Source organism: Plasmodium yoelii (assembly GCF_900002385.2).
Source record: "Plasmodium yoelii strain 17X genome assembly, chromosome: 14".
Lineage (NCBI taxonomy): Eukaryota > Apicomplexa > Aconoidasida > Haemosporida > Plasmodiidae > Plasmodium > Plasmodium yoelii.
Genome location: NC_036186.2, coordinates 16,495 through 29,376, shown reverse-complemented (window position 1 = coordinate 29,376; position 12,882 = coordinate 16,495). Strand labels below are relative to the sequence as shown.

The 12,882-nt window shown below is 21.1% G+C and overlaps 4 protein-coding genes across 4 annotated transcripts; 3 read left to right on the top strand and 1 right to left on the bottom strand.

The window, feature by feature from the left end:
• Window positions 1-673: 673 nt before the first annotated feature.
• PY17X_1400031 (PIR protein) lies at window positions 674-1,726 on the top strand (the record flags this gene model as incomplete). Its single annotated transcript, XM_034637691.1, has 3 exons — window positions 674-688; window positions 808-1,554; window positions 1,637-1,726. 3 exons carry the CDS (start codon window positions 674-676, stop codon window positions 1,724-1,726), a joined length of 852 nt encoding a protein of 283 aa, XP_034493624.1.
• Window positions 1,727-4,111: 2,385 nt separating this feature from the next.
• Window positions 4,112-5,297, top strand: PY17X_1400027 (PIR protein; the record flags this gene model as incomplete). Its single annotated transcript, XM_034637690.1, has 3 exons — window positions 4,112-4,126; window positions 4,264-5,121; window positions 5,211-5,297. 3 exons carry the CDS (start codon window positions 4,112-4,114, stop codon window positions 5,295-5,297), a joined length of 960 nt encoding a protein of 319 aa, XP_034493623.1.
• A 1,060-nt stretch (window positions 5,298-6,357) lies between these two features.
• PY17X_1400023 (fam-a protein) lies at window positions 6,358-7,843 on the bottom strand (the record flags this gene model as incomplete). Its single annotated transcript, XM_034637689.1, has 6 exons — window positions 6,358-6,381; window positions 6,517-6,750; window positions 6,835-6,944; window positions 7,097-7,166; window positions 7,263-7,509; window positions 7,641-7,843. The coding sequence occupies 6 exons, from the start codon at window positions 7,841-7,843 to the stop codon at window positions 6,358-6,360; spliced, it is 888 nt and encodes a 295-aa protein (XP_034493622.1).
• A 3,158-nt stretch (window positions 7,844-11,001) lies between these two features.
• On the top strand, window positions 11,002-12,108 carry PY17X_1400019 (uncharacterized protein; the record flags this gene model as incomplete). Its single annotated transcript, XM_719803.2, has 3 exons — window positions 11,002-11,016; window positions 11,151-11,927; window positions 12,016-12,108. 3 exons carry the CDS (start codon window positions 11,002-11,004, stop codon window positions 12,106-12,108), a joined length of 885 nt encoding a protein of 294 aa, XP_724896.2.
• Window positions 12,109-12,882: the final 774 nt, after the last annotated feature.

Genomic DNA, 12,882 nt, shown 5'->3' with positions numbered 1-12,882 from the left:
CATCTAAATTGGGATATTTAGGAATAAAAATCAAGTTATTTAACGCATTAAAATTATTTTTTAATTTATCTATATTAAATACAAATAATATAAATTTATATAATATGCATAGAAAACGGTGCATGTAACTAAATTTGAGAATGCTATTATTTTAGAAAAAATCATATTATATATTATAAGAAACAATCATGTAAATATTTAATATATTTAAAAAATTACTATTTATATACTTTAAGGATTCTAATAATAGCTTTCTTAATTTTTTATATGTGTGCAGTATTTAAGTTTTAGGACGTTGTTTATGTTCTGTATTAAAGCATATATATAAGTATACATTTTTTAGATTCATTATAAAAGTATATCCATTTTTATAATAAAGTTATACAAAATGTTAGTAAGAATAGTATTTTTTGTATAAAATGCATCATATATATGGCAAAAGTGTATAAGCAACCTTCTATTTAAGGTAATTTAGCTAAGTGCCATAAAATGAGTATAATATTTTAGTAATATTAATATATTATTATTTTATATGAAGTTAAAATTAAGAATAATATGTCTAACGAAAGATAATTGATATGCAAAGATCTTGAGTAAATATACCATATATTCTATGCAATATATATAAATAACATCATCCCACATAATCACCAAATTATAACGGAATTTCATTATGTCTTATAAAGTGGTATATATATTTTTTCTTATATTATTCGTATGTTGCATTCTTACAAATTATATTAATTTTAATTTTAGTAACATTTATATTAATACATTTTTTGTTTAATTCGTAAAATATATTCGTAGTGTGATATAATTAGTGCGATTGATAATTATGTTGATGATCCGAAGAACTCGGGAGGATATAATTCTATTAGTTATTTTAAGTATTATTGCCCTGATAATAAATGTGATACTGATGAAAAAAAAATTATTTCTGCTTTTATAGCATTGATACCTTTATTTAATGGTATGGATGATGTGGAAAATTTAGAGAGTGATAAACTTGCTGAATATGCTATTTTATGGTTAAGTTATAAACTAAATCAAAAAACAGAAAATGGAACGACCAAATTGTACGATTTTTATACTAAACATATAGAAAAAAATAGTTATTATGATAAGCATATAACTACTGATAATGGTAGTAATAAGATTAATAAGGCTGTTATAGATAAAAAAATAAAATCGATGAATATGAATATTAAAGATATATCTAATTTTTATGATCCATTTAAATCATTATGTAAAATGTATATTGAAGTTGATGCAAGTAACCAATGCATGCAATGTTTAGAAAATGCTGGGGATTTTTTTGAAAAATGTGAAAAAGTTAAAAATACTTTGGATATTTCTAAAGGAAGTTCTTATTCACAACTATGGTCTAGTTTATCAAATGATTATGATAAATTTAAAGAGAAATATAATAGTGTTAAGTGTGGTTATGTCTCATCACTTGTAGCTTGTCCACGAAGTTCAGTAACAAAAAATACACTAATTAAAATTGCAATTATATTTGTTGCATCATCAATTTTATTGGGAATTTCTTATAAGGTAAATAATAAGGAATTAAAAAAAAAAATTATATATATAAACATTAACAAACAATCGTACGATTCTTAACATTTTATATTAGTATTCGTTATTTGGATTTCGGAAAAAAGTTAAAAAACGTTTAAGAAGAAAGCTAAAATCATTAAGAAGAAAATGGTTAATTGATATATGATTCGAAGAGTAATGACTATTTCAGGAATAGTAATAATGATTGATATATGCTAAGAAGCTAGTTATTTGGAAATAATTTTGCATAATTGTTATATAGTTTTTATGTTGTGGAACCCATGTTTAGGGTTAAGTATTATATTGCATTTAATTTTTTATAATTTGAATACTAATTAAATATATGTTTCATTCTGTATGTTTAATAATGAGAAGTCCAAATATGCAACCGCAAAGGGTACTTCCATTAATATGAAAAGGGTCACATTACATTTTTTCATAAAGTATAATAAGTGTTCATTCTGATTTAATATAATTAAAAAAAATGTCTATATTGTATATATTAATATAGATATTGATTATATGTGAATTCATATTATGCTATATCATATTTGTCTATTATATAAATTTGTTTAATCTATGGTTATATCAAATTATGTATAACACATGTTTTTTATTTGATGAAACATTTTATTTGGTAAAACTTATTATTTGTATCATTTATTTGAATTTAAATTATATTTTAATAACCGAACAGTATAATAATTTTATATATCAGAGTATAATTATAATTCGATTCATTTGGAACAATTGTCTACATTATAATATACCTTCATGTTAATTAAACACACTACTAATATATAATAGATAATCATAAAATATAGACGTATGGTATATTGATCGAGGTTCAACAATATAACATTGTCTATAAAATATTATTATGCTCCTAACATTTTTTGAAGTTGTAATTGTAGTTGATATTATCTTGTATTAATAGAAGTTTATTTGTACGCTTTAATTTATTTATCATAAGGTATAGTAATAGATTAATTACTATTAATTTTAAACATTATAGTTGAGGTATAAATAAATAGGAAATATACTATAAGTAGTTATTTGAAAAATATAATAATATTAATAAAATATAATGTTATAATTTGATAGATAGAATAGCGTTATTATTATATACCTATACATCTAATAAAATACTCTACCAATAACTAATATTGAAATATTGTTATATTGTAAAATCTTCATATAATTATATATTAATTTTATCGAAAAGACACACAATAATACATTATAAACGTATCAAGGTTATATATTTTGTTAAAGATCCAATTTGGGATTTGTAGTTTTATATTATAAAAATATGGGCAATGGAGAAAAGGTTAAAGACTAATTAATGTTAAATGCCTTTCTATTGTTCCATATTAACACATTATATTATCATTATTTAGTGAATCGTCATTTTTTTTAATCTTAAATAGTATTATTTTACCATATAATTAATAAAATATAGAAAATTTAACGAATTATTTTAATGTATATACATTGATAACTATAACAATAAATATATAATATAAGAATGAGCTATGAAAACATTTAACAAATATTTATCTAAATATATATATTATAAGAGCAAATATATCTTATCTCTCTCCTCTTAAAGGGCAATATAAGAATCTAATACACATAGTTTTCTATTATACTTTAAAACTCCCATCAATACTTATTTGTGTATTAATATTTAATATTAATAGAAAGGCATAATAAATGTTTAATATTTACTAAGTATTATTTTAAAATAAATCTACATTCAAAGACTTATTTAGGCTTATAAATACGGGTTCAGTGCTAATTGTTGTTTTAAAGAATGGAAAATATGGGAAAATATATAATAAAATTACCCAATAAAGAATATTTATAAATTGAAGTATATAGAAATAAAAATAAAGTTATAGGAATCATTAAAATGGATTATGAATTAATCTATATTAAATAAAAATAATATGAATTTATGTAATTTTCATAGAAAATGGAGCATGTAACTTAATTTGAAGATACTATAATTTTAGAAAAAACTATATTATATATTATAAGAAACAATCATGTAAATATTTAATATAATTTAAAAAATGACTATTTATATACTTTTAAGGATTATAGTAATAATGGATTTTTTAATTGTTTCGATTTTTTTAGTATATTCATTTTGAGACACCATTTATTAAAACAAAAGATATGACGTTGTTTATTTTATATATTAAAGCATGTGTATAAGATGATATATTTTTAATTCACTATAATCTTATTTTGATTTTATTATAGAATTATACTGAAAGGTATTAAGAATACCAATTTATGCACAAATGTATATACAAATAACCAATAATGCGTCAAATAACCCTAATTTATGGGAATTTAAGTTCCATAAAACTATTATATTGTTCCAAATTGCCTTTAAATTAATATTAAAAATGATAGGAATTTATTTAAACACAAACAATTTTATATTAGACTTCAATTATTTTGTCATTTGTTAAGCGTAAAATATATAAAACAATATTATGTTACATAATTTACATATTATAAACAAAATAAAATCACAATGGATTATGACATGGTATCTGCATTTTTTAATAAAATATGCTTTTCCTTGTATTTGTCGATATTATATAATCTATAAATTTCATTAAATTTTATTTTATAAGAGTTTCATTGACGTATATTTTTATTATACTTTTATAAATGCTTTCTTAGTGTGAAAATTTTAATATAGTAATCAAAAATTATCCCGATGAATCAAAGATTACTGAAGAACATGATATTCATGGTATAGATGGTATTGAGAAATACTGCGTTGATGAAGAATGTAAGACTGAGCTCGATAAAATAAATGCTGCATGCTTATGGTTGCTCAATGAAAATATTTCTAAAGGGATTGATGATTTAAATAATGAAGATGTTAAATCGTTTATTATATACATTATGATATGGTTAAATTATATGTTAAACCTAAAGAATGATGGGAAAATCACCAACCTAAATGAGTTTTACACTAAACATATAGAAAATAATACGCATTATACTAATTGTACAAATGGTGATAATGGTTGTATTAAATTAAAAGGAAAAACGGAATATAATAATTTTAAGGAAATCATATTTAAAAATATGGATTTTTCGAATATTGATTTTAAAGATATATCTAAATTTTATGAAGCATTTAAATTATTATGTAAACTGCATGATGAACTTAATGAAGGCAATCTAGAATGCACGAAATATTTGGGATATGCAAATAAAATTGTTAGCAAATTTAAAGAACTTAATGAAAGTTCTAGTGTTACTAGAAACACTTTATATATTCAAACATGGTCTACTTTATCAACTGATTATGATAATTTTAAAGAGGACTATAGTGGTAATTGTGTGGATATTCCATCGTTTCCATCGATAAAAACACCACAACACGTACAAAGTTCTGAAGAGCATTCTGAACATGGTTCTGTAGAAAGTTCTGATGTTATATCATCAAGCTTGTCGATAGTAAAAAAATTAATTTTAGCTTTATCAATATTCAGTGCAATAACAATCTTTTTGGGAATTTTTTATAAGGTAAATAATAAGAAATTAAAAAATTATTTTCATTAAATATATGCAAACGTTAACAAAAAAGTCGTACACTTCTTAACATTTTATATTAGTGTTCGTTATTTGTATTACGGAAAAGAGCTCAAAAACAGCATTCAAGAGAAAAGCTAAAAAATATAAAGAAGAGAATGAATCATTAATATATGATTCGAAGAGAGTGACAATTTAGGAATAATAATAATGATTTATATATGTTAACAAATTGTCTATTTCGAAGTTATTTTTGGTCATAATTTTTGCACAATTTTTATATAGTTTTTATGTTGTGGGTCAGGGTTAAGTATTATATTGTATTTAATTTTTTATAATTTGATAATATTTGGGGTTTGTAAATGTTGATTAAAGGGGTTTCAATGTCCCAATGTTTCAATGCTCCTATGTTCTCGGGTTTAGGGTTATATTGAATTATATATATATATATCATAAAATGCTCATGTTATGAATATTTTTATTTAACGAAACTGCTTATTTTTATTCTCCATTTATGTTTTATTTAAAGTATAATTTCCCAATGTGGTGTTACAATGGGAAGAAAATAAATAAACTATTATCTTATATTGTTTATATTTATGTTATATTTTATTTTTTCTATTAATGGATATAAAATAGTTTTTTAAAGCAAACACTGTTTTAGTTAGTTTATTATAATGTTCATATATAGTGTATAAAATACATTGGCAATATGCTTCAAATAAAAATATAAAAAGTTATTACGTATAGCGTAACATTTGCATTGAATCATTCTGATTACTTCATTAATTCCATTACAATAAATGGTATTAAGATCAAATATCACTTACAAATAAAGAATTGTTTAAATATATGGGATATACCCCCAAATTTTAGCATATAGATGATGTCCATGTTTGTAAACAAAAAAGGGTGATAGGTATTAAATGAAAGGAATATGACAAATAAAAGATCTTCATAAGTTATAACAGTTTTATTTGTATTATTCAAAAAATTAATACATATAGATACATTATAATATTAAAAGACAAACAAATAACAGACAAGAACAAAACAATCATAAAACAAAAAAATATATTATGATGGTAATTTAAATAAATACCATTCATGAAAATAAATCGTTTTATTAACAAAAATTCTCTAATATTACGGTGCTGAAAAATATATATAAATATATGTTTATTTATGAAATGACAAACAATCTAAAGGTTTTCCAATAATACATTTTTGTTAAATGGAACCATGTTCATCATTCTAAGAAAAAAAAAACAAATGGATGATTATATAAAATGTTTAAATTTTTTGCAAATTATAAATATGTACACTTATTTAAAACCAGATTTTTTAACAATTGTTGAAATAAATTATTAAAATATGTATACCGTTTACAGAGTCGATATAGGTGATATAAATATGGTTCTTTCTTTTTTCAAAAATGTATCCACTTAAGTTAACAAACATTTTTTTTAATTCTCCATTTCTAATATCATCTTCAGAATCAATTTCAGCTTGGAATATATTTGCACTTTCTACTATTTGATTTTCAAAATATTTGTTATTTTTACGGTTGTGATCAATTATATTTGCTGAAGCCATGACAAATATAGTTTTGTTTTCTGATATCTACAAAATTAATAAAAGTATATTGCATAAATTATTGTGAATAATATGATTTATAACGAAATAGAAGAGGAAAGGTTTGCTTACTTTATATTTTGCAGCTATAGCATAAAAATATTTTTCACGAGACCACGACCATTGTTTGCAACGTTGTTGTATCATTACTAAATTTCGATTGTATACTCGGACAATTTTTCCTAAAAAAGATATTATAAAATAGCATAGATATAATTAAAATGTGATGAGTTTGAAGATATGGGAAAGAATAAATAGTATAATAAAACACGAAATGTCGAATATGTAGTAACAATATTATGTTAATTTGGGTAATTATTTATGTTTTGTATACTTTTAACCGAGCCTGCATAAAAATAATTGTCACTATTTGGATCCCATACCTCGTTTATTATTTCATTATACTAATGGAAGCAAAGAGAAATATATGTATATAAATTATAATAATTTTTTAATTTCAATTTAGTTTATAACTTTTGATGTTGTTCGTTAATTGATACCTGATTCGGATCATCAATTATATATTCAACTTTTTGAATTTTTGTATGACCTCGAAATTTTTTTTTATAAAAAAGCATATGATAATCATAATTTCTACAAAATAATTTATAATAAGCTCTACTATTAGCATGATATTCTAATTGTACTAAAGCATCTCTCATAAAATTGCGCGCATTTATATGTTCCATGATATCGGGATGTAATAGGTGCTTGTTTTGTTCATATATTTCTTCTGTATTGTCGTTGCTAAAAATGAACATATTTTTAATGTGTACAAAAATAAAGTTATTGTATTTATAACATTTTTGAAAAGACGTACAAATTTAATATTTTCATAATGAAATATATAATATATATATATTTTAGTATTTTCTTACGCAGGATACGATTTTTTTGATTTGGGTTTTTCATGTTTTTTTGATTTGGGTTTTGTATATCTTATCGATTTGGGTTTTGTATATCTTATTGATTTGGGTTTTGCACCTGTTTTTGGAGCAACTTCAGTTGCAAGAGCTTTATTATTCCCATATAGGGATATGCTTAAAAGAAAAAAAAAAATTTGAATATAAAATTTATTCATTTTTGAAGTTTACAAACAAAATATTAAAATATATATTAGTATTTTTTTTAATTAAAAATTCGAAAAATAGAAGAAATATAATTAAAATTGAAGCAACCAATTTTCTCTAATAAAGTATAAAAAACAAATTATTATTTAAACGACAAATTTTGATACTTTTATCAGATTCATAAGTTTAATATATTTTTTATTTAATTAATTCAGCACAAAACAACATCAATAATAGATTTTTTCATAAAATGAATATCAAAAATGTTATGATTCACAATATCATAATATTTAAAAATAAATAAATTTAATTATATCATATAAATGATATTTTTAAGATATAGAATTATGAATACATATGTTTTATATTTTTATAATAGACTAAAATTAAAATATACAAAACATCTCGTTACGTATGGAATTGCATATTACTTATATGTATATATAATAGAAAAGAACTGTTGTTTTTACCTACTAGCGAACCAATCATTTAAAATAAAAATATAAAAGTAGGAAAATAATATAAAAATATATATTTTTTTTAATATAAAACATGTATTATATTTTTAAATATTAAAATAATTAATTTAATCTGAGAAATGCGATTAATTTTATATACTACTAATACTACTATAATAACAATATTTATTACCTCATCATAATAGTAGTATTATAAAATTTATATTATGAGAATCAAACAATCTGTGATTTTTTTATCACTTTTAGTACAAATCTTACTAAACAATTTTCTAGCAAAATTGTTAATTTTATAAAAATTATTTTAAGTAGTAATATTGTCGCTCATTTTTTTTTTATAAATGAATACAAATTATATTTTTCCTTTTAATGATAAAACAAAGTATAAAGTTAAAAAAGATACAAATAAAATATGAAGCAAACTATGAAATAAAACATGAAATAAAATAATGAAACATAAAGTTGTAAAGTCAAGAATATATTTAATGTAATTAATTTGTTTTTTAATTATAATATTATTGATGTGTGGGTGTTCATTTTTTATGGGTCAAGGTTATGTTTATGATTGATGGTTGATTGTTTATGGTTCTGGGATATTGTAATTACATTTTTTATAATTAATTTTTTTATAATTAAATATATTTATGATTGTGTATGTTTAATCTGGAGATGATGTGTAAATATAGAAGGAAAAAAGGGGTAGTGTGATTAATATGAAATAGGTGATAAAATTTTTTTGATAAAGTATAATATATAGATTTAAAATTATTAAAATAGTATATTAGATATATAAATATTGGTTATGTATGGAGTGATATTATGGTATATGATAATTGTCTATTATATAAAACTTGTTAATCAGGGCTATATTGAATTATGGAGATTATAATATACAATAGATTTGTTTGTTTGATGAAAGATTTTATTTAGTAAAAGTTATAATTTTGAATATTGCTGTGCATTATATGGGTATATTGTTAATTAAGGACATTAGGGACATATAATAGATAGTGATAAAGTATAGGTTGATATATATCGACAATATAACGTTGTTTATAGATATTATTATGCTTCTAACATTTTTTAAGTTTTAATTGTAGCTACTATTCTTTTGTATTTTACATTTGTATTAATAGAAATTGATTTATACGCCATAATTTATTTATCATAAGGTATAATAATAGATTAATCACTATTAATTTTTAAACTTTATATTTTGAGGTATATATACATTTGGAATATATTATAAGTAGTTATTTGAAAAAGCATAAGTATATTAATAAAATTTAATGTTATAGTTCTAATAATTATAAATGTGATAGATAAAATGTGTTATTATTATATGACTATACATATAAACTGGTAAAATATGATACTAATAACTAATGTTGAAATATTGTTTTATTGTGGGAACTTTATACAATTAAATATTCATTTTATCAAAAAGACACATAATACATTATAAAGGTATCATTTTTATACATTTGTTAAAGGTTCAATTTGGGATATGTGGCTTTATATTATAAAAAACTGGATAAATAAAGAAAATGCTAAAGACTCAATTCATGTTAAATTCCATATTAACGCGTTTTATATTATCATTATTTTACCATATAATTAGTAAAATATAGAATTTATAACAAATTATTTGAATGCGTATACACTGATAAATATAACAATAAAATATATAAGATAAAAATGGACAATCCATAAAAATTAGCGAATATTTACATAAATTTATATATTAAAAGAGAAAATATATCTTTCTCCTCTTAAAGGGCAACATAACAACCTATTTACAAATATTTTTTTATTATACTTTAAAATTCCATCAATAGTTATTTATGTGTTATATATTTACTAAGTATTATTTTAAAAACGATATGCTTTCAAAGACGTATTTAAGCTTATAAATATATTAATAAACACAGGTACAATGCTAATTGTTTTAAAGAATGGAAATTATGCGTAAAATAAAATATAAATTTCCCAATAAGGTATACATATAAGTTGAAGTATATACGAATAAAAAAAATTTATTTAATGCATTAAAATTTTTTTTTAATTTATCTATATTTATTAAAAACAATATCAATTTATATAATTTGGATAGAAAACATAATTTGAAAATACTATAATTTTTGAGAAAATATATTATATTTTATAAGAAACAAGTATATAAAAATTTAATCAATCTTATTAAATAATATTTATATGCTTTTAAGGATTATAGCAATAATATATTTCTCAATTATTCCGATTTGCGCAGTATATTAGTTTTAGGGTGCCATTTATTAAAACAAAAGATATGATATTGTTTATTTTCTTTATTAAGGCATATGTATAAGAAAATATATTTTAAACTCATTACAATGCCACTATAAGTTTGTGATAGAATTATACCGAAAGGTACTAAGAATAATAATTTTATGTATAAATTTATATACATATTATAAAAAATGTATTAAACAACACTGTATTTAAGGTGAATTAGGTAATTATCATAAACCAGGAATGCAGCATTTCTTTAGTAATAATATTATTTTATATTAATTATTGAAAAACTTTTAATATATTTAACTACAGACAGCTGTTATATATAGGTTAAATTATTTCGTCACATATTTGATGCAGTGTATATAAAACATCATGCTTTTACTCAATTTATAAATCAAAAATAAAATCTCATCACAATGGATAGGTATATGGTATATGGATTTTTTAATAATAATGTTTTCCTTTACATTTTTTGTTATTGTATTATATATAAATATCATTAAACTTTATTTTAATAAAATTTTCAATAATGCACATTTCTAATAATTTAAAAAAAAATTTTTAGTGTAGTATCTTCCAGCATATAACGAAGAATTTAAAATATGATTCGAGTGATGGAAAATATAATTTGAATGATGATGCAACTCTCAAAAATTATTGTGGTAATGGAAAATGTGAAGAGGAAATCGGTAAAATTAGTGCTGCATGTTTATATTTTTTTGATGAACTCATTGGGAATTCTGCTGCAAAAAGTAACATCAATATTGTTGAATACATTATGATATGGTTAAGTTATATGTTAATCCAAACCAAAAGTGGAGAAAACAACAGTCTAAATGAAGTTTATACTAAACATATAGAAAATGACGAGAGGTATAAAAAGGAAATAAATGGTGTTACTGCTTATAAAGATTATAAGGATCTTATAGATAGAAATTCTTATTTTTTAAGTATGGATAAAAATATTATATATAAATTATATGATGCATTAGCATCATTATGTAGTATGTATGTTAACGAAGATGGACACGTCCCAACTTGCGATGAATGTAAGAAAGCTGCAAATACGTTTGTTGAAAGATATGAAGAAACTATCAAAGATCCTAATATTAGTAAAAATGGTTTATATAATAAAGTATTATCTATTTTATCTACTTTATCAACTGATTATGATAATTTAAAAAAGAAAAATGACAATAGTTCATCCTTGCCATCGATAAAAACAAAGATTTATCTACAAAAATATGGATTTTTTTCATTAAGTTTGTTGATAACAAACTATTTTTATATACTTTTATTGATATTTGGTACAATAGTATTTTTTATAGGAATTTATTATAAGGTAATAATAAGAAATTAAAAAAATATTTTCATTATATATATGGAAACACTAATAAACAAATCATACGTTTCTTAACATTTTATATTAGTATTCGTTATCTGGATTTCGGAAACGATTTAAAAAACAATATTTAAGGAAAAAACTAAAAAAAATAAAGAAGGAATGGACCATTGATATATGATTCGAAGAGCAGTGATTATTTCAGAAATAGCAATAATGGTTGATATATTTTAAGAAATTATATATTTTGAAATAAGTAATTTTGACCATAATTTTGTGGTTTATAAGAATAATTAAATAATATAACCAGTTAAATATAATGTTATATGTTTGTACAGTTTTTGCATAATTTTTATATAGTTTTTATGTTGTGAATCAGGATTGAAGTTGTGTTTGTGAAACCCATATTGGGATTAGGATTTTGTATTTTACTTAATTTTTTATAATTTGATAATATTTATTAGTTTAAAGATTTGTTTTAAATATATATATATAGTAAAAAAGTTATTAAAAATATGTATAGAATAAGCTGTAGTTTATAATATTTATATCAAGTCTAAATATGTAAGAAAAAATGAGGATGAATATTACTCTGAAAAGGAGTAATAAATATATTTTGATAAATTATAAGAATTGAATTTCGTGTTAATACAACTCAATGGTAAATGTGTTGAATTATGTATTTTTATGTTTTATTGTTAAATTCGTGGTAAATGTATTTAAGAGCTCTTATTAACTGTATCATAATTCCCTATTGTATAAGAAGTGTTGATCGAAGTTTAAGGTCAGATTGAGATATAGGGATGACAATATACGGACATTTGTTTTATTTGATGGGTAACAGTATTTATTAAAACTTATTATTTGTATCATATTTATTTGAATTTAAATTATATTTTAATAACCGAGCAGTATAATATTATTATATATGAAGGTATAAATTATAATAAAATGT